At 50.7% G+C, this 24,709-nt stretch overlaps 2 protein-coding genes across 3 annotated transcripts in view; both read right to left on the reverse strand.

Annotated features, from left to right (window-relative positions):
• Positions 1-12,763, reverse strand: part of CYFIP2 (cytoplasmic FMR1 interacting protein 2) — a 38,886-nt gene extending 26,123 nt beyond the window's left edge. Inside the window, exons 1-10 of one of the 2 annotated variants that reach the window (XM_057379417.1) lie at positions 12,500-12,763; positions 10,823-10,912; positions 10,667-10,744; positions 9,148-9,249; positions 8,320-8,501; positions 7,965-8,061; positions 7,237-7,365; positions 5,858-5,962; positions 3,052-3,140; positions 42-159 (exon numbers count right to left, since the gene is read on the reverse strand). In XM_057379417.1, coding sequence (XP_057235400.1) covers positions 42-159; positions 3,052-3,140; positions 5,858-5,962; positions 7,237-7,365; positions 7,965-8,061; positions 8,320-8,501; positions 9,148-9,249; positions 10,667-10,744; positions 10,823-10,912; positions 12,500-12,616 — 1,107 coding nt within the window. In that variant the 5' untranslated portion in view covers positions 12,617-12,763. Of the gene's footprint in view, positions 1-41; positions 160-3,051; positions 3,144-5,857; positions 5,963-7,236; positions 7,366-7,964; positions 8,062-8,319; positions 8,502-9,147; positions 9,250-10,666; positions 10,745-10,822; positions 10,913-12,499 lie in introns of both variants that reach the window. The other variant, XM_057379416.1, reaches the window with a different exon arrangement.
• A 10,324-nt stretch (positions 12,764-23,087) lies between these two features.
• ITK (IL2 inducible T cell kinase) overlaps positions 23,088-24,709 on the reverse strand; it is an 18,084-nt gene continuing 16,462 nt past the window's right edge. Inside the window, exons 16-17 of the mRNA XM_057379412.1 lie at positions 23,897-24,054; positions 23,088-23,394 (exon numbers count right to left, since the gene is read on the reverse strand). Coding sequence (XP_057235395.1) covers positions 23,323-23,394; positions 23,897-24,054 — 230 coding nt within the window. The 3' untranslated portion in view covers positions 23,088-23,322. The remainder of the gene's footprint in view (positions 23,395-23,896; positions 24,055-24,709) is intronic.

Here is a 24,709-nt window from a genome sequence, read left to right on the forward strand (position 1 = left end):
CCTGAGCCTGCTCACAGTGAGTGCAGCTGCACAGGACTCACCTCGCTGTTGCTGTAGCGGGCCAGCTCTGAGATGAAACGGATGTGGTCGTCTCGGATCTGCACCATCTGCTCACAGATGTTGTACTGGGGGCTGATGCTGCTCTGAGTGCACGTCCACCTGGGCAAAAGAGCATTGGTGTCAAGGACAGGTCACTGTTTCCACCAGAGCACCCAGGTACAGCTGCTCTGTTCCTTCAGCGTGCTCCAGGCACAGCACCCTCAGGGCAAACTCAGMCTGTGTCATCTCTCTGTGGGGTGTGTGGGGTCCTCCAGGGGTGGACATCACAGTGTGATGGGTATTCTTGCCTCACCTTCCTGAACTGTCTGCTCCATCCACCCTGAAAGCTGCTCTCCACCCCAAGGGCAGAGAGGGCCATTTCCCAGCCCAGCATGGGAAAAGCTTTCAGGGAAGGATGAACTTCAAAGAGCTGTGTCGTTTGCATCCTTTCTGCTAAAGCTAAGGATAATCATCCCCTTAGAGGTCATCCCTCCAGGTCTGGGCTGTGCTGCCTTCTCCTGCAAGGAGAAACTCTGCAAAGGGCAGCATGGGAATAGTCCTCCAACTAGTTTTGGCTCTGGCTCATGCTACCAACTCAGTAAACAACCCTGAGTATAAACAATRAGCAGAATATGATTAACTGAACTAGGTTTTCATTTGCATTGAGCCACATTTACCATGTAACTGTAATGTCATAATAAAAAAAGCCAGCACTCCTAAAGGCACAGCTGTATGAAGGAGTGGGATAAACCAGATCTATTTAATTTAATATCTCACTTTTCCCTGTAATGTATTAGCCCCAAATGTAGAACCAGAGTGGCTCCACCAACATGTTTTGTGCAAGCAAATCTCTATCAGTGAGATTCTCAAKTCTTACTCTGTCATCAAAATGCAGAAGTTCAGATTATGCTTTTTCTGCTCCTAAATAATTGTCCATCTTACGACAGACACGTTCTCCAGTTTAGACTGGCCATAAAAAAGGAAGTTGAGAAACCTGTCCATGATATGGACATAGAAATATAGACACATCCCTACATTTAACTGCACTTGTTGACAGCTTTTTTGGTGGTAGAAGGTCCTGGAAGAGCTGGGCTGTGTCATCCCTGGTGAAATCCATCCTCCCCAGTCCCCTGTTCAGCTCTTACCCGTTTCCACGTGCTCCCCACYGGACAATGGGCAGTGAGCAGGAATGGCCGGGCTGCCCCAGCCCTCCCTGCCACACACAACCTACTCCACAGTGCAGAAACAAAGCGCCATGCAGGAAAAACACCAATTAACTCCACTTTTCATGGAGACAGGGAGGGAGAGAAAGTGACAAAAACAATTATTAGTAAGAAATGGGGGTTACATGGAACCACCTTGGCAGAGTTAGTGCTGGGATTCCCATGCAATTTGCTGGGGAGGCAAGTGAGGGAGGAAGAAACACTGGTTAGTGAGGAACRGCACACAGACCTGGTAGGACAGATTGCAAAGACAGACATTAAAATTGTGCACAGGTAAAACAGCMCACGAGCCACCTTGGWTTTGAGATGAGAAAATGAGCAATGCTGCTGACACACGCTTCRTTGAAATGTGCTTTCTGAATGATTTGGGATCCAAAGGGTGCAAATCTTCAGACAACTTTTCTCTTTTTAAATCGARTTTTCAAAAATATTGTTTAAATTCCCATTACACAGAATCACTTCCCCCCCCCAATTTTAATTGAAAACTTTTTGCTCAGGAAGTTTTGCCACRTTGCTTTCAAATCTCTCCTGAACAATTAATGGGCACTTTTCAACCAGTTTTTGGGAGGGCAGGGGAGGGTTGCTCCTGGCARGCAGAGAAGCTGGACCCTCTGGGGTGGAAGGGGATGAGCAAACAGAAGCGATGACATTGCAGGTTAGTTCCTGTCCTGGAGAGACAGCCCAGCCTAGATGATCCTCACAGACACCAGAGAAACATGATTTCCACATAAATCAGCCCCACAAGTGGAAGGCCACTGCCTGTTGGAAACCTGGCTGCCACCAGCCACTACAACCAGACACAGCTCGGACAGGCTTTGCTCCTGTGTGGAAATCCATTCCAAGGATATCCAAACCTAACAACCATTCTTCTGGCAGGAACTGAGCGTGATGCACAGCCACACACACAAATGGGGCCTCTCACATGGCTGAAGTGACTGAAACAACACCTGTGGATTCATCTGACAGCAGCAGCAAACTGCCCACGAGCCCAGGCTGTCCCGAGATCTGCATCTCTGCTCTTCTCTCACAGCATTCAGAATCACAGAATCATTTAGGCTGGGMAAGAYCYCTAAGGTCAGGGAGTCCAACCTTTGAGTGATCACCACTCTGTCAGCTAGACCAGAGCACTGAGTGCCACATGCAGTGGTCAGTGCCACATCCAGTTCGTTATTTCCAAAGCATCCCAGCCTCTGGTTCAACCCTCACTGCTGCTGTCCTTGTCCATGAAACCCGCCTGAGCTAGAGGAGAGGGAGGGACAGGGAGAACACTTGAATAGCTCAGAGTTACTCTGGAAGATTTATTTCATGACCTGAGCCTCAGTTTGTCTGGCACAGGAAGGGAAGTTCAGTCCTAGAAAACAAACTGCCACCTGCAGCTGTTTCCTCTTTCTGACTCAGTCCTGCTCACAAACCCTGGCTACTGCACAGATCCACTGCTGTGCTCCTGCTCTGGAGGATTTTGTCCTTAGAGATGCAAACCGTGGCTTAAAACCTCCCCAGAGCAGGAGCACGGCGCTCACACTCACACAGCTCGCAAACACTCAGCGCTGCCCCAGCCCGTGCACGGCCGCCTTTTCCTCCCTCCCTTCTCCTGCCAGCCCTGCCAGGGGATGGGGTGGGAGCTGGCTGCACCCCCAGCACCAGGGAGGACATCTTCCCATGCAGGGACAGGGARGGACACAGGAGCACACAGAGCTGGCACGCTGGACTCACACCCACGGGGACACACGCACGTGCACGGCCCTCGGGACGCACACAGAAGCCAAGAGACATTACGGCAGGCACTCACTTGGATTTGTTCTCCTCATAGTGAGCACTGGTCTTAATGTATCTGGCCAGTTCTATCTGCATATCGCCGAATAAAGGAACCACCTGCAGCTGCTGGAAAAGAAAACAAAAGATGTTGAAACACGGCAGAGAGAGAGAGAGAGATAAAGAAAGAGAGAGAGCCTGGCCCCAGCGCAACACGGGGACTGAGAAAAGGCAGAAATCCTGCGTCTCTGAAGCTTTGGAAAGTGTCAGACTGTTTGAAGCAAAGGGCAAACCTGAACCCAGGGTCATTCCACACCTAGGAAGTGACAGAAAATGATCACAAGGCTTTCTGTGTGGGGAAGTCACCCCCTGCGAGTGCTCTGGAGCCCTGGGCTCGCCGACACCAGGCTGGTTATGGCCAGAACAGCTCAGGGCTGTAACCAGCCAGAGGAAAGGCTCTTTTCACAACAAAAAGAGACAAGTGTACTCCTGAGCAGGGCTTATTGTCTCCCAGCATAATTCTACAAGAGAACAGAAGGATGAAAAGCCAGCACTTTGCTATTTGGACACCCAGAAAGGTGCCAGCTCTCCCCAGGGACTCAGCACTGTGGTTGCTTGTGATGGATCTTAAAACTTCTCCATAAAGAGAAAAACACAGGCAATGTAACACAGCTCTGCCTGCCTTTCACATCGCAGGATGGGAAATAAATTCCAAGTGCTCTGAAYATACCTCAAGCTCAGACAGGTCCCTCCTTCACTAAACTTCCATCTGCAAACAAAATTCAACCAAGAGCTTCTGACATCCCATCAATAAAATACGAAACTTCAACTTCACCCAGCTACAAAAGCCTTGCTCCAAAATTCAGGGAAGATGGTGRCAAGTTCCCCTATTATCACACACTTCTCTTTTCAGGCTGAGTTGAGCACAGGATGTGTCATGCTGTCATCAGGGATTCCCACTGGCACTTCCACAACAGCTTTAAATGAAGGGGTGGTTCACTTTCACTACTCAAATTCCAGGGCAATCAACTAGAAATTTAATCAGAAGGCAATAAGCAGATGTAGTAAAGGAGCAGTTGGTCTTTTCTTATGGAGATCTGATAGTTTGGAGTGGTACGTAACTGATCAGGTGCGACCACGGCAAATGGAAATAAAGCTGGAAAGGAGAAAGTTATTCCATGCAATGGAAGATACTTCACCTCATCCTCTGATGGATCACAGCACTTTGCAATGAACAGCAAATCTGTCTGAATGCACCAAGATGACCAAACTCTACAGATTACACTGAGGGCTTGGTTTAGAGAAGTAGTTGAATTAGCAGAGCTGAATTCCAGGGAATGCCCAGAAAACTCTGAAGGATGATGTGATAARTCACCTTTGTAGAKGARTCTCCCCAGTGATGGAAGGGCTTTYAAAYACCTCATTATYGCCCTGTCTGTGAGGTTATGGTGTCTGTGGCCCCCTGCTCTTGGGGCTGTCACCAGGAAATGGTGCAAATTGGGGTAAATCRGTCCCCAGTGCTCAGGGGAGGGTGCAGCAGCTGGCACCACAAATTCCATGAAACCTGGGCTCACCCATTCTCATAATTCAGCATCCATAACCTGACCCTTGGGGCACCAAGCCTCCCTCCCACCCCACAACCAACCCCTGTTTCCAGCTCCTCACCCCGCTCTGGGTGAACTCAGGGAGAATCCCCTGTGCTGGAGGAGTGATGGGGAAGAGCCCTCTGTGCCCTCCCACAAATCAGCACCTTCTCATTTCTCACCTAATCTTTCCATCTCAGGAGAGAGATTAGCACAGTGGAGGTGAAAGGACGCTGGAAGGACTGCTCAAGCTCAATAGGTCTCAAAGAAAACTGATTTCTCCACCTGGGAAATTCTTCTGCTGTCTTCCTGCTATATTATTATTCTTTATCACCAACACATTTGTCTTTTGCCAGATCCCACTGTGCCTCCTGCAGCTGCCCTGCTCCAAACCCAAAATGCCTTCTAGTCCCAGCCTGGGCCCAGAAGCAGTGGAAAGGAGGCACTGCCTTCCCTGAGGTGCTGTGTGGGCTCTCAGCCCTCCTCTCCACCAGCAGGAATATCCCAAACCTCTCTTGTGCTGAGTGGTCACAGGGCAAGGCAGCCTGGCCTCCAGCTGTGGACAGGCCATGGCCAGATGTGCTCAGCAGAGGGAGGTGGTGTGGCTGCTTCCCACCCTGCCACGGGGAGCATCCAGGTTTCATGGGCTTTTCMCCAAAATCCACATCTCAGACAAGGCAAAAATGGTTCATCAAACCACAGAGTGACCCTTCGAGGTTCTCACTGAGCACCTCCAAATCCCAGCTGACACAAACCCCCCCAAAAACTTTTTCTGTGCTCCAGAGAGCCGAGTTTATACACAAAATAAAACTGCCAGATCACATTCAGCTCACCAGCTGTGTCCTCTGCCCCTCAGCTCAGCAGTTTGCATACGAGAAGAGAAGCAGAACCATCACCCACAGACCTCAGCAAACCAGCCAGGTTTGCTGGTAGCCTGGAACCACATAAACTGCAAACCTGCCTCAGGAATGTGCCAAGAGAGAGAAGATATGTCAGTCTGGCACACCTTTTCCTCATCCACAGAGCAGCCTCCCCATCCTCAGCCCCTCAGCAAGGGCCCGAGAGCCAACTCCAAGCACTGCTCCCCATGCCCAGCCAACGCCATTCCTCAGCCTTTGGCCTAGATAATTCCTCAAGCCTTGCAATTTTTGGACCTGGAAATTATTCCTGTGGTTTGTTTTCTGCTAGCAGCGTGTGCAATGTACAGGTTAATCCACTGGTCTGCAATAAACACCAGCCTCACCCAGACAGGCCACTGACCTTGAAGAATTTGTCTATTTTGCTGAGGTTGATTCTCTTCTTGGCATCCAGCTTGTARATGTTGCTGACATTCCCATCCATGAGATACAGGCCAAACCCCATCACCTGGAGATGGAAAGRAAAGGTTTCATTAGCATGAAGTCARCAGCACAAGTCAAAGACAGTTYTCCCTCACACAGCACRAGGAAAGAACACTTCAGGTTCCTGCTACCACCTGAMACACTCATGAGGAGACTGCCTAAAACATGCCCATATCTGCCAGGATGCMCATGGCAGGCAGAGGACACACCATGGATTGCTTCTGTTCTCTGTGCTGTTTTTGTGTTCATGATGCTTCCTTTGGTTATTTGTTCCTCCTCTCTTCACACAACAGCAACCCAAAAGTCTTCTCCACCCAAAGGCAAAAGTTTACTCCTGGAGAAGAATTTAAAATATTCTCCTGGATTGATTTCCCCCCCCCATTAATTCAATACAATTCATTACAGACAGTCAAACTACCCACATTATCCTCTAAAGAACCTGAGCTGACTCACACCATTTTTGTGTAATGTAATGAAGTTTTTATGGTAACAGTAACTGCAATCACTGCCAATAACTGACTGGCAGCAAKGACAAATACACCAAACAGATACTGTGGCATGTTCATGTTGAAGATTCTTCACAGTCAGAAAAACAAACCTGGGAGCATCTGCCTTCTGCAGAGAATTACTGACAGGAATGGGCATCACAAAGAAAATTCTGGGTTACAGTGATTTTAGGATGCCCTCTGCAGTTACACAGGTGGAGCCCATGATCCTGCACTTCATGCACAACAGAGAAACCCCTTCCAGCCCTGGGGGATGTAGGGCACCCACCAGTGCTCTCACCCATCATGAGCTGCTGGCAGCATTGGGAAGGATTGGGAAAACAGAGAGATGGAGATGGGGAAGAGGAAACGGGGAGAGGAAGGAAGATTTTTATATGTGAATATGGGAGGAGGAAAGGACAGCAGAGAAATGGTGGGAGAAGTCCAAGTGAGGGCAGGACCAGAGGCAGCTGTCACCTCACAGCCCTGGGGTGGGACATCCCAGCTCTGGGCCACCCCCAGCCTGCTCAGCTACAGCCAAAGATGCATGGCAGGACTGAGGCACCACTGCAGAAAACACAGAGCAGCAGGGATCAGAAASRGAGCAGGGAGAGGAGGAAGSAAAGMAGCTTTGGGCTGCCTGCACAGCRCTCATMGCAGCCYGTGTGACCAGAGGAGACTGGCATGYAAACCCAAAGGAGCAAAAAATAAAATAAATTGAAGAGAAATGTTGTCCTAGGAGTGAATTTCATTTTGCTGAAACAGCAGTGAAACCATGCAAGCATTCAGCCCCACAAGCTTGGCCCAAGCTCACCTTTAAGAGCATGTGCTTCTCACTGGGGGTGAGGTACATCTTGTTTTCATAGTAATCCACGCAGATGTTGACAATATCAGCCAGCARCTCCTCATAGCCAGGGATAACCTCTAGCTGTTGGTGCAGACACTGAAAAAAAGCAGAAACCACATTATCCACAAGGGCAGGGGAGCAGCTGAAACCAGGGAGGAAACACATTGGAAGGATTAAGAGCGGAACAGTAAAAGGTTCCTTCAAACCTCATTTGTGTGCTTTTCTTAAAATTAGTGGGAGAAAACTCAGCTCATGGTACCACCTGGAAGGAAGAGGACAATTCCCTCTCAGGCTGCTCACACCACCCAAAGATGAGGCAGTGAGGTGCAAAGGAAGGTGCCTCTGAGCACACTGGCTGACTCCTGTCTCTGTGCACTATTTTACCCAGCTAGTAGAAGCTGTGGAGACTGTGGAGTGGGGAGGGCCATGGGGGTCTCTGGATTTCCTGGAGTTCTGGCAGAACCTCCCCCTCCCCTCCCTCCTCTTAAACCTTTCAGACCTTTATCTTTCTCTTGACACAGACACCTTCAAAGCCACCCAGGATTATTCTCAAGAAGGAGACACTGCTGGAATTGCACAGCCTGACCAAAAGACCACCAGAGTCAGTGGCAAAGCCCAAGAGCTGCTGCCACAGTGATTGTACCCTCAGTCACTGCTCCTCTCACTGATGGAAGGCTCAGAGAACAGGGACCTGCCTGAGTGATGCGGTTGTGGTTTGCCAGGAACATGGAGAGGTTCTGGGACTCCTGGATGGACTGGGGGTCTGCCATCTTCCGCAGGAACTGGGCAGCTCTGCAAGGGACAAAGCCAGCATCAGCAAGGGTCACTCAGCCGGTGTGGCACTGTCACCACCCACCCTCCCTGTGTGACCTGCAGCCTCAGACCCTCCTGTGTAACAWCTCCATTTACCAACAGGGAACTGAAACACGGCAGGGCTCAGAGAAATCCCACAGAAAACCCATCTCCAGCCTCCTGATGTCCACTAGTCCTTACTGCTAGGGTTCCCACAGTAAGGAAGCTCCCCATTCCTGCTGCTCCATCCCCTCTCACCTTTTGTAAGCAGAGTGRTCGTTTTTAACGCTGCACTTCATGTTCTTCAGCTCATCCAGGACAGCAAACATGTTGATGAACTTGCCCAGAGTGAGGAGATAGGCCTCRGACACGAAGTCCTTCCTCCTCTCAGCGTGGCACAGGCGCTTCACCTCGCTGCAGAACCGCTCGATGGCTTTGCGCTGCAGGGCAGGGGCACAGGGTCACACAGCACCAYGGGAAACCCTCCACCCACCTCCAGCTCCCTTAAAAACAGCGTTTTTTGGCTGGGGATGGAGGATCCAAGGCCCCTCTCAGCTGCTGAGAAACGAAGCAGTTACAAATCACTGCTGACAAACACCCTCAGTGTTCGAATGCTCCAACTGCACCTGCCCCAAGGGTGGGGTGTTCTGCAAAGTCAGGCTGCATTTTTTGGGTGGGACATAGACTTCACTGGATATAAAACCTGAAAACTGATTGTGAAACTCAGCTGCAGCTGGTTATAACACAGGTGGTGATGGGGAGCAGCTCTGTGACTGCCACATAGCAGCGGAGAATCAGCTCTTCACATCAGCCAACACCCCTAAAAAACAGGAGCCTGTGGCACTCCTCAGCTGCTCATGATGGGGCTCTGGGCCTCTGTGAACTTTTAGGGCTCAGGTGTGCTCTTTCCCAACTTATATAGGAAGTTTTGGGGCTGAGCAAAGGGCACACAGATTTTCCTCCACACAGGACTCAGGTTGGTGCAAGGAAGAGACCCATGAGGGGCTGTCCTGGCATGCAGGGATAGCCCTGCTCAGGATGTGACACCAAAACAGATTCTTTTTGCCTCTCTCCTTGACTACTTACCTGAAAATACATGAACTTCATAAGCTTGGTGACTTCTGGCTCCAGGACTTCCACTGTTTTCTCATAAATCTCCACACGGTTGGGCTGTTCGTTACATTTCACCTGCATGGCAGAGAAAATCACCCATGTCAGCATCAACTTCCAACCCAGCTGTGGTCACTGTGCCACCACCTTCTCCTGTTTCACAGAGAGTTCTGTCCCCACTCGAGGACAGCAGAGGGACCTGAGAAGGAGCTGGCTCTCAAAGCAACAGGTGAAAGCCAAAGGGGCTGTTTCAGATGTGAAATTCTCTCCATGCACTCTAAACTGGCTGATTCAGGGGGATATTTGTGTTTGTCTGGGATGGAACAAAGCCAATATGGAGCCTGGACTTGCTGCACAATGTGGGGATGTTGCAGCATGAAGTTATCTGAGACTCAGCTGCAAGACACACAGAACACCAAGGTACAGCTCTGCTGGAGCCTCACTGGGATTTATCTTGGTTCTGCTGTGGATCCATTAAAAATCACTGGGCTYGTCTGTGGCTGACAGCAATGAACTGAGTCACTGTCGCTGGAATCCTGGGAAGCTAAATTTAAGGGCTTACTCAGTTGTCATCCATYTCACTTTCAAACAGCTACTTGGAGCCAGTGTCAAACTTAGAGGGAAAACACCAGGTGCCCAGGGCAGCCTGCTGTCCTCCTCTGGCTTTGGGAGCAGCTGCTGCTCACACAAGGCTGGGATGGGGCTGCCAGCTTTGTTCAGTGACCCAGCAGCTGATTCTCAGGGCATGGGGGGACACCTCAGCCAGCCTGGCATGGGGGAAGGTGCCAGAGTGGCCTTGCTCTCTCTGCAGTGGGAATCCAATGTCCCTGCCCCAATTCCACACTGCAGTCAGGCAGCACCACAGAATCACAGAATATTCTGAGCTGGGAGGGACCCACAAGGATCATCAAAGCCCAGCTCCTGGCCCTGCCCAGGACAGCCCTGAGAATGCCATGAGGATGCAGCTCAGGGCAGGGAGGAGGGGTGCACATTCAGGGGCAGGTTCTGTCCTTCACCTGTGAAMAAGCACAGTCTGTGATGCAGCAGGGAAATGCACAGGGAGATTGGGGGGCTCAGCACGGGACCCTGGTCAAAGCACAGGGGTCACTGCCAGATCAAACCTGGTCAATCTGTGACTGAACCCTCTGGCATGGCATTGTCTGCTCCTCCATCACACACAGCACTGACAGGAGCACAGGGGAAAAGGGCAGGGACCCCACAAGCTGCTCAGAGAGGCACAAATGGAACAGGGGGGCACTAAACCAGATGATTTGCAGGGCTGTCTTGCCTTCAGCTCAGCCACAGCCTCCTGTTGGCACTGCCAGCAGCACAGCAGCACACAGAAAATACCCAAATACCCTGCACAAACCTCCCCAAGGCTGGCTCTGATCATCATCTGCTTCAGTTTGCTTTGTTTTTTCTGTCCTATCTCCACTCCAAACTAACCCACACTGCAGCCAACACCAACGAGCTGCTCTGGGAAGGGTGTGAGTACCTGTGGGATGGCTCGGGAGCAGCTCCTCCATGTGTAGAGCATCACGGCATACTCGTGGCCTTCCTCCAGCATCTCATTCTGAAACACAGAGGGGCATTGAGGGACAGGGCAGGCCCTGGGGGCTCAGCACCCTGGGGACAGCGCTGGGGGACTCACCATGCTGGAGTGCACCGTGGCCTGCTCGATGTACCTGGCAATGCCYGTCACAAAGGCGTTCCTGTCCTCAAAGTTGGTGTCAAAATTAGCCTGTGGGCAAAACAGACAGGTCAGGCTTAAAATACAGCTGGTTGTTTGCTCAAGTGGTACAGACTAACATGGGATGTGCTGGCAAAAAGCASAATCAGCAGGGCTCCTGGGAACGGGAGGAGCTTGTGAACAATTTGAGGTGCTGCACCTCCAGGTCTGAAGTAGTTTCAAACACACCCCCTGAGATGCTGTGGAATCACACATGTTCATGCTGAAGGGGATATGTGTGGGAAGATGGCAGCCAAGATTGACAAATCCTTGTAAAATCAAGCCAGACTTTATTGCAGCCACACCAGAGAGCAAAGCTACAGCAATTATTRTAAGGATTTCAGCTTGGTAACTCAAAGAGCTCATTAATTTCTGTTTGTGCCTTGGCTGCTAGGGGAAGGCCACATCCTGTCAGCAGGAAGWGCAAAGGATAAACACAGAGAAAGGGCAGGGAATGAGCTGTCTGGAAAACATAAATATGAAAGKCAGCCCTTATCCAGGTGCTGTTATCAATGCTACTGCTGCTCTCATAAGCACAAACAGTTTTTGGGACAAACAGCTGATCTGGGAGCTGTGATACAGCTTTGGGCTGGGACAACATCTCCAGATCCAGCTTAGAGCAGGTTTTTAGGCCCAGCTGTGTGTGCACACACTCATGGCCCTTAAAGGAGGCTGTGCCATAAAGCTGAGCCCCTCATGAGACACAAGCCAGCAGAGGCCAAAAAYTTATTGAAAGAAGAGATAAGCAAATAATTACATCAAGATTTATCAGGGAGAGCTGAAATTGGAACGGCCCAGAATTACCTTTAGGTCTGATAACCTGCAGAGATACCAAGGCTCTGGAATGAGCCCGGGGTCTGACCTGCTGAAAGGGATCCTGTAATTCCAGAGCCCTGCACACAACAATCACAGTGCTRGGGTATTCATGCACTGCCAGGCTGAGCCAGGAACCCAGCAGTGGCAGGATGGAGAGAGGAACCCCCCATTATATTTAACCCTGGGTGTGTGYTCCAGGGCAGGGTGTGGTGGCCAAGCAGCCCAGGGATCCCAYGGTGCAGCCAAAAGCAGGAGCAGAGCCGTGCCCTGGGCTTGTGCCAAGCTTTGCTTGGTCAGCACAGCTGCAGCTAAATTTGAGTTGTTKAGGGCACAGAAGTGGTTCCAGCAGCTGCCCTGCCCTGCATGCCAGCAGCTCCAGCTGTGCTGGGGGCACAGRCCAGCCACAGGCAGGCAGGACTTTGAGCCTGCCCTGCTTAGCTCAAAACACGCACGATGATAAAAAGGCAGCGCAGAAATATGTGCACAAATAAACATCGCTGAGAGCTTTCTGCTCTTATCACAGATCTTATCTCCTGCTTCCTACCCATTCATGCACTCTGGTCCTCATTTTTGCTCGGYCTCAAAAGCCCCTTACACCAATCTCTGGTGCTTTCCTTTCAAAGTCCTTGGGAACAGATTCGTGGCCAGATCTGCTCTGAAAGCTTCCTTCAGCACAATGAACCCCGGATGTTTTCAGCTGGTTCTCACAGCACTGTGTGCCCTGTGCTTKGCATGAGCCACCAGAACAACCCTCCCCAGCCTGTCCCTGGGGAGCTGGAGTACCTGGTACATGATGGAGGAGGGAGGAGGCTCGATGCATGGCTGCTGGTCTGGCAGGGGCAGCTCCTCCAGCAGGTCCACGTTGGACAAGGCATCTTCAAGCGTGACGTGGGTCGTCATGGTTCTGGATGTTCAGYTCCCCTGCTAAATGCAAAGCAAAACAAAGGGTGATAGACTCACAGAACAACCARCCAGCAGGCAGAAAACTGACTGGGACAGGACAAAAACAGACCCACAACTGGCTGGCACTGCAGGGGACAAAAATCACATTTTTTTCTTTTCTTGTGCATTAAACCTACATCCCTATGTCATCTCTCTCCTGCAATTCAACAGCAGAGCAGGAAAGCAGAATATGAGAAACACAACTATCCATCCACCACTTCTCTCTTAACTCTATGCAAAACTGTCTGAGGCAGAACAGCTGGGTGCTGCAGTGCAGCTTTAGCAGCCCCGGGTGAAAGCCTGTGCTCCGAAATGCAAAGTGCAGCTATCAAGAATATCTCCTGAAGCAGCATGATTAGAGAAGTATGACGGATGCTGACACTCACATGCTCTCCTTCTCACACACATGAACGGTGCTGGAAACTGTAAACAACCGACTGAATTAATCCCCAGAGGTGAACTGGGAAGGCTCCAGGGCTGTGCAGGCAAAGCTGTGGCACTGCAAGCAGCTAAAAAAGAAGTTGCTGTTGAATTTCCCWGCTTTTACCGCAGACGTGGCATCCCCTGCCCAGTCCCAGCCCRCCCCAGAGCTGCCAACAATGCTGGTCACACACAAAATAAAATAAATGGAAATATTTCTGAGAGTWTCCTGGCACTTACCCCAGGCAGGAACCCAGCAGGAACCACGGGACAAACCCGTGTCCCTGTCCCCAGTGCCACTCACCTTGTGAGTGCACAGGCATGGAGGCACAGGGCTGTCACCCAGGCTGGCCATTGTGTAATCACAGCCACAGGGCTTCCCCAGTTAATGCCTAATCCYGGGCAAGAGCTGTGCCCGACTAAAGCCTGTGTCTCCTGGAAAAACACCCTGCTGCACTCAGAGAGAGAACTCTGTGAATATTGACACGTCATTCAATTAGAAAATCACCCCCCTTCAGTGCTTCTCTCCTCACTCAGAGCCTGTCTAGTTTGAAATKCGAGCTTTTGAGTTTTGTCCCTCTRATCTGCAGGACARCAGAGCTCCCKAAATCAAAGTTCCCATYGAGATACTCACACATTTCAATAAAACACCCTCCGAGCCAGCTAAGCTCTTTGCCTACCTCATTACAGAGCCTGTTTTCCAATCCTTTAATCATCTCTTTGGCTTTTCTCTAAGCTTCTGCAACTTTTTTTACCAGACAAGGTAGCAGGCAGGACACGAGGCTCAGGCAGCGTCTGCACAAGCACCAAACCCAACAGCAGCACAACCTCCCCAAGCACAGCCCCAGCAGCCCTTTTATTCACAACAGCATCTCCACAGGTGCCCACAATCAGATAATTATCTCTCCTAATCKCTCAGGTGCTTGTTTTTATCCCCATTTGAGTCACTGCTTACAAGAATATACGTTTGCTTTTCATTCCCAGCACTGGGAGCATGAAGGATAATGGTTTTGGGACATCCAAGGACAGACACACACGCACCCAGCAAGGGCCACAGCTAAGGGGGATGCACACTGTGCAGTCCTGGGGTGATTTCATGTTGGGTGATCAGAGGGAAGGAGTTTGCTGCTGTGCCYCATCACCTGGGCTGCAGGAATTTGTGTTAGCCTGGAAAAGCCCATTCCACCTCCACAGATGCCTCCCCAAGGCAGCTGAGAAACAGGTTTGGTTGTTACCTGCAGCTGAAGCATCATTTAATGAGTGCCTGGAAAAAAAAATAAAATCTCAAGCAGCTTTTCCCCTCCACACTCAAATTTCTGTTTCCTCCTTCACCCCTCTCTGGTCAAATGGTTTCCTGTTACAAATTGCAGCAACTGTCAAACCCAGACATTAAATTTCTGCAGCTTCCTCCCCGCCTGCCTGCAGGCTCCTTGGGCTGCACCACACCGAGGGAGGCTCAGCCTGTCCAGCCCCACAGATGGACACAGAGCTGCCCACCACGCTCCTCCACCATCCTCCAGCACCTCAGGGCTCTCCACTGGGATTCCAGTACAACATTCCTGGCTTCTCACTCATGCTTCATTACATACTTCAAGCTGGAGAAAGCAAAACTTTCCATTTTATAGCTTTGAAGGCGGTGGCTGTTTATTTGGGCTCATTCCCCATTTTTCTCTAAGGCCATTTGTGCAAGGAGTTGGTGCTCTGCTGTAACCAAAGACCCTCTCCCAACAACCCCRTGACACCCACCGAGATCACAGGAGGGTCAACTTAAGGGATAAAATTATTGCTGCAGCAGACAGAGTCCCCAACAGAGCATCAGAGTCCTGCTGTGCCAGGCAGGGCACACACCTGCCAGGGTAAACCAGCCCCTGCCCTAAAAATCTTGCACTCAAACAGAGGAATACAGGCACTGTGTAGAAATTCACAAAAAGAAAAGAAAGCATCAAAACATTGCACGAGCGGTGCAACCGCTGCCAGCCCACCCCACGCTTCCCCGTGGATGAGCAGTGCCAGGATCTGGATGCAGCTGGAAAAACTTTGAGGGTTTAATATATGAGTTTTAATGGGGACTTCAAGTTTCCACTCTGTCCTTTCTTAAGACTAACCAGTAACCCAACAGCATCTACAGGAATAGCGTGGTCAGACAGGACTTCCCCTGGGGTTTGTGTCTGAGTGGCACAGACAGCAGCTCACAGATGGAGTGTGTGACAGAGGGGACACTGGTCCAGRGCCAGCAGACCCAGATCATCACCCCAGATCATCCAGAGAAGAGCAGCCTCGAGTGATCTGACCTCTGCCAGCACCATGGCCCTGGCCTGCTCCTTGGGGTGGCTGTAGGGTGGAGGAGCTCTGCCTTTGGGGGGATCCCCTGTCACTGTGAGCATCCAGCAGAGGGGCTGAGCACCACCAAGGGCTGGGGAAGGCTCTGCAGGTGTCAGTGACTGCTCTCAGTCTGTGGGGCACTGCACTCCATTGGGGTAGTGGGTGCAGTGATGCCCACATGTTCTGCCCATCTGCTGCAGAAACCTCCTGTCCCCTTCCCAGATGTCACCTGCCAGCCCTCTGGCCAGCTCACACACCTTCTAAAGCCAAAAGATCACACAGAGGAGTTGGGGCTTTACACCCTGCAGGGAGCCAGCCAGGCAGGGCCATGCACAGGGCATGGTCCCACCACCCCGAGCAGAAAGGAGGAGTTCCTGACACGGGGACTGCTGGGGAGCAGATTTCACAGACAGCACAGGAGGGCTTGGAGGAGTGAAAACAGACAACCCAGAAGCATAAGCTCACAGGGCATGTTCTACCTTCCCCACCAAAATGCTTGCCCAGAAATACAGGTGCAGGATCACCCTCTTTGCAGCGAGAAGCACAAAAGCGACTTTACTGTTCAAGCAGCTTGGTGAAACCAAGGCTTTTCAAACCATCATGGATACGTGCCATGCACGTGTGCTCAGCTCCCAAATGCACMGCTCAGAGCTCTGGAGAAGCAGCCCAGGCTGCTTAGGATTGTCAGCTCACTTGCTCCTGGAGCAAACATTCACACTGGTGCTGATGCAGGTACCAGGGTCAGAAAAAAAAGGGAAGAAAAAATGGGAATTGCCCAGAGTCCAAGCCCTGTGAGCCTGAGCTGAGATGAGCAACAAAAAGACTTCTGCTGTGGAGGAAGCAAAACCTGGTCACCTCCTGAGGATCTGGGATTCTTCTCCAGCTCTGATTCCCAGCCCCTGGGTAACTTGGGAAAGTCAGTGAATTTAGTTTTTACCCCTGTGATAATGCTTCTGTCTCTTATTTCAAAAACAGCATCTGACCAGTGGGCAGGCACCACCCTGGCCCAGCAAGTACCCAGCAGAGCAAGTGCCAATTGCATAAAAGCAGAGTTTCTGGTACCCACTCACTGTCTGACAGCAACAGGAGGATAAGGGATCCTAGCTACCAACATATTTTTAGTAAAAAACAACTTCACAGTGTATAAGTTTAGTTTGACTCCTGCCTAAAAGGCACAGGATTGAACAATTACTTGTAACTACCACCACAGTCAGGAGGTTCTTTGAAGAATGAGTGAGGCTGGCAGAGCTGGGCCTCTGCCCTGCACAGACACAAATGTTAATTTCACAAATAAAATGATCCTTCCCTTTAAAAAGAAGCTAAACTGCACTGCTTCTGAAGCTGTTTTTCCGTATCTTCATTCTACGTTTTCTGCCATCCCATTAGGGCTGAGTTCCAGGCATTAGCACCATCCTTGTCTCTCAGCAACACAATTATTCAGGAATTTATTTCTTTTAGAATAACTAAGTAATTTTTTTTTTCTGGTGCCAAAGAAAGCAGGTCAATGAAGAAGACAGGTATATGAGATTACATTTCTAATAGAGTTGAGAAATTTAGATCAACTTTACAAGCAACCCACTGCAGACAGTTAAAAGTACTTCTTGGGAAACCAAATCAAACAGGCCAGCTGAGCAATTACCGATCTTCCAAAACCAATCTTCTGATTTTTCATACAAAGATGGCAACTGTTTATTAACAAAACTGAACTCAGCAAAAAATAATTCAGCATATTCTGCTTTACTCCAGAGACTGGTCAGAAAATGGAAGATTTTTCCCTATTCCTTAGGCTTCATTAATAACAATTAACTGTACAGTAGAGACAAGAATTACCCTTTGCAGGGAATTAGCACAGAATTATATGGCTGTGACACCAGAACACTGGGCTCTGTGACTAACACCAGACAACTGTCATCATGTAAAACATGAGGGTGATTTTTCTTTCGGTATCTCAGGGCAGGAGGGTGCAGAGGCTTTAGCGACTCAGCCTAATTCTTTGAGACCTTTGTGATCCAGAGCCCCCAGGCAGGAACCCCCCGTGGGAAGCGGCAGATGGCAAAGGGGGCCACGCTCCGCTGCTGGCAGCGTCCCCTGACAGCACACAAACCCTCCCCCCTGCCCCCTTCTCCAAAACAGCCCTGGGCACGCAGGGAGCGTTTACTGTGTTCTTCTTCTTCTTCTCCACCTCGTCCTTCCCCGCGCCTTCCAACCCACGGAAATTCCCTGCGGAATCCATCCATGCACCCATTCCCTTCCCCTGCGCGCGGTGGGATGCGGCTGSCACTCGGCATTKCCAGSGRCATTTCCAGSGACATTTCCAGCGRCATTTCCAGCGGCATTTCCAGGGCATCGGGGGCAAAGTTGAGCACAAAGGAGCGCTGCCCGTCCCCACGCACGGGCACCGGCGCTCGGGGCGGGAGAGGCTCCGCCGCCTGCGACCCACGCCGCGGCCCCAACCTGCGGGCRCCGCTCCAAACCATCATTCCCAACGCTGCCTCTCACTCTGCTCTGCCTCCATCCCCCTCATCCCCCAGGAACACCGTATTTCCCCCGGCAGGAGCCACCGCGGCCGCCCCTCCATCGGCAGCATCCTCTCCGCGCCCCGTTCTCGGGCCTGCAGCATCCACGGGCCCGGGGCTCGGCCCGCTCCGCCGTGCCGGGGGCCGGGATGCGCGGCGGGGGGAGGAAAAGGGGGATTTGCGCTATTTTTTTCCGCGGCGGCTGAGCGCCGCAGGTAGCTCGGGGCATTGTGGGACAGAGCCCGCACATCCCGGCCCGACCGGGCCGCTCGCCGCCCGCAAAAACCGCACCTGCCCCGCTCGGCCCGCCCGGGGCTCCGGGGACAGCGGGCTGGGCAGCGGGCACAGCCCCCGGGGAGGGAGAATGGAGGGGATGGAGCCGCGCAGCCCCCGCGCAGCCCCCGCGCCCACCCCCGGCCGCTCACCTGCGCTCCGCGGGTGCGATGCTGCGCTCCGCGGGATGCTCCGCGGGATGCTCCGCGCCGCCCGCACAAAGAGCAGGAAATGGCTGCAGCAAGTGCACTTCCGCGGCTCTCCGCCGGCCCCTCCGCGCTCAGCGGCGGCGGGGGGAGCCCCGGCCCCGCCGCGGGAAGGGGCTGGAGCGGCGAGAGCGGCTCCTCCCCCAGCGGCGCGGGGGATGCGCGGCGGCGCCGGGGCTGCACCCGCTGCTCGGCGGGGCCGGGCCGCATCTCTGCTCCCTCCCGGGGTCGCATCTTTGCGGGGGTCCAGTTCTGCCCCCGTTCGGGGCCGCGGGTCGCATTTCTGCTCCCAGCCGGCGCCGCTTTCCCCCGCGGCGGGAGCTCCGGGCTGGCGGCAGCGCGGCGCCGGCGGCTCCGGCAGGGAGGGAAAGGCCGCCAGCATCCCCGGGGCACGGAGGGGGCAGAGCCGGGGCCGGCTGCAGCTGCCCCTCGGAAGGCTGATGCTGGCAGGGTGGGTTTGGRTCCCTGAGAAGGCAGGATCTGGCTGGCGTTCTCATCTCGCTGCTGCCGGGCTCGCTGGGTCGCGGGTGTTGAGCCCCTGTGCCACTCGCAGGGCCATTGTTAGGCGGTATCTACCATTTTTACAAACGCCCTGGTGGCGGAATGTACACACATATAGAATACATACGGAGCCTCGGATGACTGAGCGTGTTGGGGATCAAAACCAGAAGGCAGTGCCTTTGCTCAGAGCTCTTCTGAGTCAGCACCACATCCAAAAGGTCTTCCTTTTGGCATTTTTGGCATCTGGCTTTTCTTCAGGGACAAGCTTCCAGTCCTTCTGCTCATATTTCTGTTTAAAGCTCTAATGCATCTCTTCAGATGTACTGTGAAATCCAAACTCACAGCTTCCAGAGGGACATTTTCTCATGGTGACTGATACAAACCCTGWATGGAGCTGTCTTGTTTGTTGGAAGACACTGGTGGGTACCCAAGGATTGAAGAAAGTCTAGATACAGGTCGAGATGTATTTCCTTGGTGGCCCTGGCAGTGTCCCTTTCCTGAGCATGAATTTATGCCAAAACCAGATTGCTCCCTGGCCTCTCCCGGACTGGARTGACCCCTCCAGTTCCTCAGACGCTGCTGCTGCTCTCCGTGTCAGTGTGGGGCTGAGCTGGCTCCCTGTGGGTGTRTGTTGGCTCTGCAGGGAAGCTGGGACACCAGGATTACACTGCAATTCTGCTGCTGGGATTTGAATGGATRCCATGGGCTGAAGGCACTGCGATCTGCAAATTAGAAAGGCAGCAGAACTATCTTAGGAATCAGCTGTGTTTTAAAGGACAGGACCACCCCTGAAGAAAGGTATCAATAAATCTTTGGGTGTAGACCCTTTCTGTGCATTGCATTTCTTTTTTTGGGGATTGGACTAGGGAACCTTTAAAGATCACTCCCAAYCCAAACTATTCTATGATTYTGTAATATCTRTTACTCTATCTCAACTTTGAGTGGAAMACTTCGTAGCCATCTTTTTTACTATTTAATACTTGTCAGAAAAATTCTGTGAGCACTGTTAGTGCAGACACAAAGGATTTAACAGCTAATATCATTCTGAGGCCATGGGTGAATCAAGGTTAGTTGAAGAAAACTGGCAGCAAAGACTGCTGTGGACTCTTTTTTTAATCTGGTTCCATTATCAGCCAGGCTTGGGGTGATGGGAATTCCATAAATGCTATGATACTATTTTAATTTTCAGCTCCGTGTTGTCTCTTAGCTGGTAGAAGAACAGAATGAGCTTCTCTGCATTTGTCCTGCAGATCTCTCTGGAGGCTGGGGAGAATGACAGCGAGGGGCAGCCCCATGCAGCTACAGCAGGAGCATGTGCTGGGTGTGGAGGGGAGAGAGAACGTGATGGTGGAGTGAGCTGAACATGAGAATACACATGAATTCGTGGTGGCTGCCAAGTGAGCTTTAGCAGAGCCATTCTCCTGAATCCTGCTGTGTTGACAAGCGTTCAGACAGAGACAATGCCAAACATCACATAAAAACATTAATTTAWAAATATTTCAGGTAATTCWAAAYTTTTTTCAGGTCTGATTTTAAAGTAGTTGTGCCCTGGAACAATCCCCACTTCCCCAGGGTGACTGACACATGCCCAGAAAAGAGCTTTTAATGGCTAATGCTGCCCACCAGTCCCTGGTCACCCCTGAGAAGCATCAGCTGCTCTTTCTAGATGAGGTTACTGCTTGACTGCCTTCTGCTAGCAGGGACTCCAGCCTGGCTGTGCCTGTGCCTGGCCATCACAGCAGCAGGTTGGGGACAYGCTGGGACACCGCTCAGGGCTTTGGCTCCAGCCCAGTGTGTGCCCAGCTCGGATAAGCAGTGAGGAAAAGGAGGGATGGGCACAGCCTCCCACCCGCTGAAACACAGCCTGGCAAAGGAGCAGTGCCTTCAACATTCAGAATGTTAGGAATGCTTTCTGAGGAGGGGTATTCAGAGCAAAGTTACTCACCTTGCAGTGGGAGACTGATATTCTCATCTCTGCTTTATAGGGAACATAATGGGGTCAAGCCACATGAAGGGCACTCACCGAAATTTGTCTTAAATGCTGCTGTGGTGGGAAAAGTCTGTTAGAGTGCACTGATACCAGGCAGTTATCCCACTCTTGCACTGCCCTGTTTACATTCCTGCAGTGCCCTGTAAATTATCCTGGGGAAACRCCCTCTGGGAGCACTCAAATATCACCACCCCAATTTTACGGGGATTCAGAGAATTTAAAACCACCAGAATGGATATTTAGACCTAAAAATCTGGTGTCTATGTAATAACCAATTTGCAGAGATTCTGAATGCTTCCTACCCCCATAAACCCAGCATAATCTAACCCCAGAACACAACCATAATTCTGGGGAGCAGTGATTTCAGAAAGCCAGAAGATTCCTGTTTACATCTTGGTGGAGGAGATTTGGATGAAGAGAAGACTGTGTGATTATAAGTGCATGAGGATTATAAGTTTTTGTAGTTTTGCTCATGTATATTGAAAGCCACAGCTGGGATTCAGCAATTTTATTGTTTGTAAAAGTCTGTATTGTGTGCATAGAAATACTGCAAAATAAAACTGAACRTAATCCATCACAACAATATTTTGTGCAACCCGCTCTAGCTAATAAATATTACACTTACTCAAATATAAATATAACCTCAGAAATGTCASCTAGCAGAGCAATATTGCTGCTACTTAATAGCAATGTCCTGCTGCTCAGCAGACCCCTGGTCCTTCAGGACTCCTTCAGTCCATATCCACGTGCCTGAAAAGATATTCTGGCTCCTAAAAGCTACCCTAGAACGAGGAGTCGGAAAAATACCAAAAATTAAGCCTCTTTCTATGAAGAAATAGTTTGACACAGGATACGTGAGATCATGGGATTACATGATTTCCTTGTTCCATTTTTGTTGGCAAACATTTGAACCTGACTTCTGCAATGACAGGASATTGCTGCTGAAAGTTTGCGCTTTGGTGTTTTTGTGAGCTGCTCTCATGAAAGGTTTCCTTGTACTCTCACCTGCCCAAAGAGAGAAGCATAAAAAATACATCTTGCATATCTGCACATGTCGTCAGTGAGCCTTGCTGATTTCTCCAGTGATTGTTAAGGCTTAGCAAAAAGTCCTGATCTAATTTACAAATTCTGCAGGACATCAACACCCACACCTTTGGGTTTGAAGTCAGTTATGTCAAAACAGTGTCTGTCTTGCAGTAAAATATGGATTTTAATTGAAATGCCAGGAGATGGATTTTGTTTATRCTTTCTGCTGTCACCATGTAATGAAGAACTCCTTGTGGAGGAAGAACCYAGGCAGTCCATTTGTACTGAACTTTTTCTTTGGTCAGTCCCTTTGTTCACAGAAGAGGTGGGAAAGTCTTTACTTGTGATGATTCAGTTACTCTTTGAAGTACAAGAAAACTCTTCTCATGATCCCTGGTGCACTGAGCACATCCTCTGCATGTTTTCTCCTCATGGCTCCCACCTGAGCCCTCTGCCTCCTTCCTTCCAAACACACAATTCAGGAGTAAATTCCTGTACCTTTCACAGGTAATCAGATCCTGGGACTCTGTCTTGTGCTGGACTGGAAACACGTAACATTCTGCACTGCTGTCCTCATGCTTTGCTCAGAGGAATTGGATGGAGGTCACATATGATACTTCTGATGTAGGAAAACTGAAGGAAGTATCCATATAAACATTCACCTTTGACTTCCCCCCTCCAAGAATCTCTTCATTTGCATCAGAGTCCCATTTTCCCACTCACTACACCATGCAATTTGAGAGAATTTCAAGRCTTTTCAGCACATTGCTTTTTCCTCTTCCTCCCTTACAAACTCACATACACACACAGCCACGTCTTCAGTTCACCAGGTATCYAAATCCTGTTCCTGTTATGCCACAGTTGCAGGGAAAATCATGCAAAGGGAAAACAAAACCACCTTGAAATACCAGCATCAGAAAAGCCTGCTTCTGTGTCTCCCAGGCTTAATCAGAGCTTTCAGGTCCAGCCCACTCTGAATTAGAGAGCCAGGGAAATGTCTAAACATTCCTCCTCAGTTAAAGAAAGCTTTTTTTTTTTTTTYCCCCTCCAGGGAAGACCTTCATTTAGGAGTTCACAGAAATAGAAGAGCAATGTCAGAGCTCTTAATTTTGAGGCTGTGTCTTCAGGAGAAACGCCCTTGCTGGACTGTGTGGCTCAGGATTCCGTGCTCACTTCTGCTTTTAAGATGCAAACCACAGTCTTGGCCAAACCAAAGCCTGTGCCTGTCTAGGCTCTGGAAGACCTGGGGATATCTTGTCTGTCTGGAAGTACCAGCCTCTGCCCTCTCCTTCTCCCCAGGCATATGGCAAGTGTTTATGGTGAGAGGATTCCTGTTAATGCTTTGTGTGGGGAAAATCCAGCTTCTCTCTTCTCAGGACTCTCAGCCGTGCTGAGCACACAGTGCCATGATTACACACCAAACTCAGAGATTTCACTCAGCTGAAACAGCAGAAGAGAAAAGGATGGCCGCTCGTCTTTCCCCTGAGCAAGGGAGAGGAGAGAGAGGAAGAACATTAATGTCAGCCTGAGAGGAATGGCGAGGTTAGCAAGRAAAACCTGGGGAAGAAACTGAGTATTAACAAAAATACCATCTATCCCTGYAGAGAAAATGCCAGAGGAAGACTCAGCTTCCTTCTGTGCAATGTTTCTTTTCTATCACCAAGTGAATTTGGCTTGGTGGACACCAAGGACCTTAAAATGGCTGGGCTGTCATTTTTACCCTCACTGTTAGAACTCAGCCCCACACATCCACAGCTTTCTTGGGAAGGAAAMTGTGGAATTATCTTGAGTTAGGTGCACTACATGGGCTTCTCAGTGAAGTCAAAAAAAGGCAGAGAGCCCAGAGGTGCTTGCTAATGCAGATGAAAGCTACAGTGCTTCACCTCCAGGATTTTATCTTGGGCTAGCATGTGAATCCTCCCTAAAGCCAAGGGGAAGGGAGTCCCTTCCTTTGGGAAACAGGGCTCTCCATTGCAATACTAACCATCCTCCAGCAGTGGCTCATCACCTCATAAATCGCCTTGGAGGCCAGCTTGGGTTTGTAGAGCCGAAATCCTGCGTTGATTTCTTCCACCACCTCTGCATTGGTGCGATTCTCRTAGGGGATTTTACCTTCACTGAAGACCTCCCACATCAGCACTCCTAAAGCAAACAAATGGGCAAAAATCACCGGGAGGCAAATAAAATCCTCACTAGTCCCAGGGCCCCTTTCCACCTGCTCTTTTCTGCAGCTCAGCATTGGTGCCAGTTACTTGGAAAAGCATTTTCAYTTGGAGACATCTGAAAAACCGGGCTTTGACACATCTGCACAGCTTGAGGATGCCAGTCAGGATCTCTGGGGCTCTCTGAATTCATGGTGCTCTCTGAAACATCTCCCTACTGACTTTGTGAAGGGCTTGAACACCCATCTCCCTCTGTGCAGCTCCAGYCACAGCTTCAGCCAGCCAGCAAAGGTTATAATCCTGCATTATTTACTGCTGGCCCCAGGGCTGAGTGGCACCCCATTGACTGTGAGCTGTGCACAGCACACTGCCCCATTCACTGCGTGGGCTGGAGAGGGGCCAGACCCACGAGTGTGCCAGATCCACAGCCCAGGGGACAGCCTTTGTTATGGCTTTGGGCAAAAACACACAGCGGGGCCCTTATCTGKGAGGGTCCAGAAGGGAGACCAAAGAATGGATGCAAATGGTGAAACAATGCCTTGGGGAGCAGGAAATGGGCTGGGAAGTGCRAGCAGTGAAATAACATTTTCAGAGCAGCATAAAGCAAATGGGAAAGGCAGAGGGTTTGAGTGAGG

Source organism: Malurus melanocephalus, unplaced genomic scaffold (genome assembly GCF_030028575.1).
Source record: "Malurus melanocephalus ecotype Western Australia unplaced genomic scaffold, MMel_1.1 scaffold_404, whole genome shotgun sequence".
Taxonomy (NCBI): Eukaryota; Metazoa; Chordata; class Aves; order Passeriformes; family Maluridae; genus Malurus; species Malurus melanocephalus.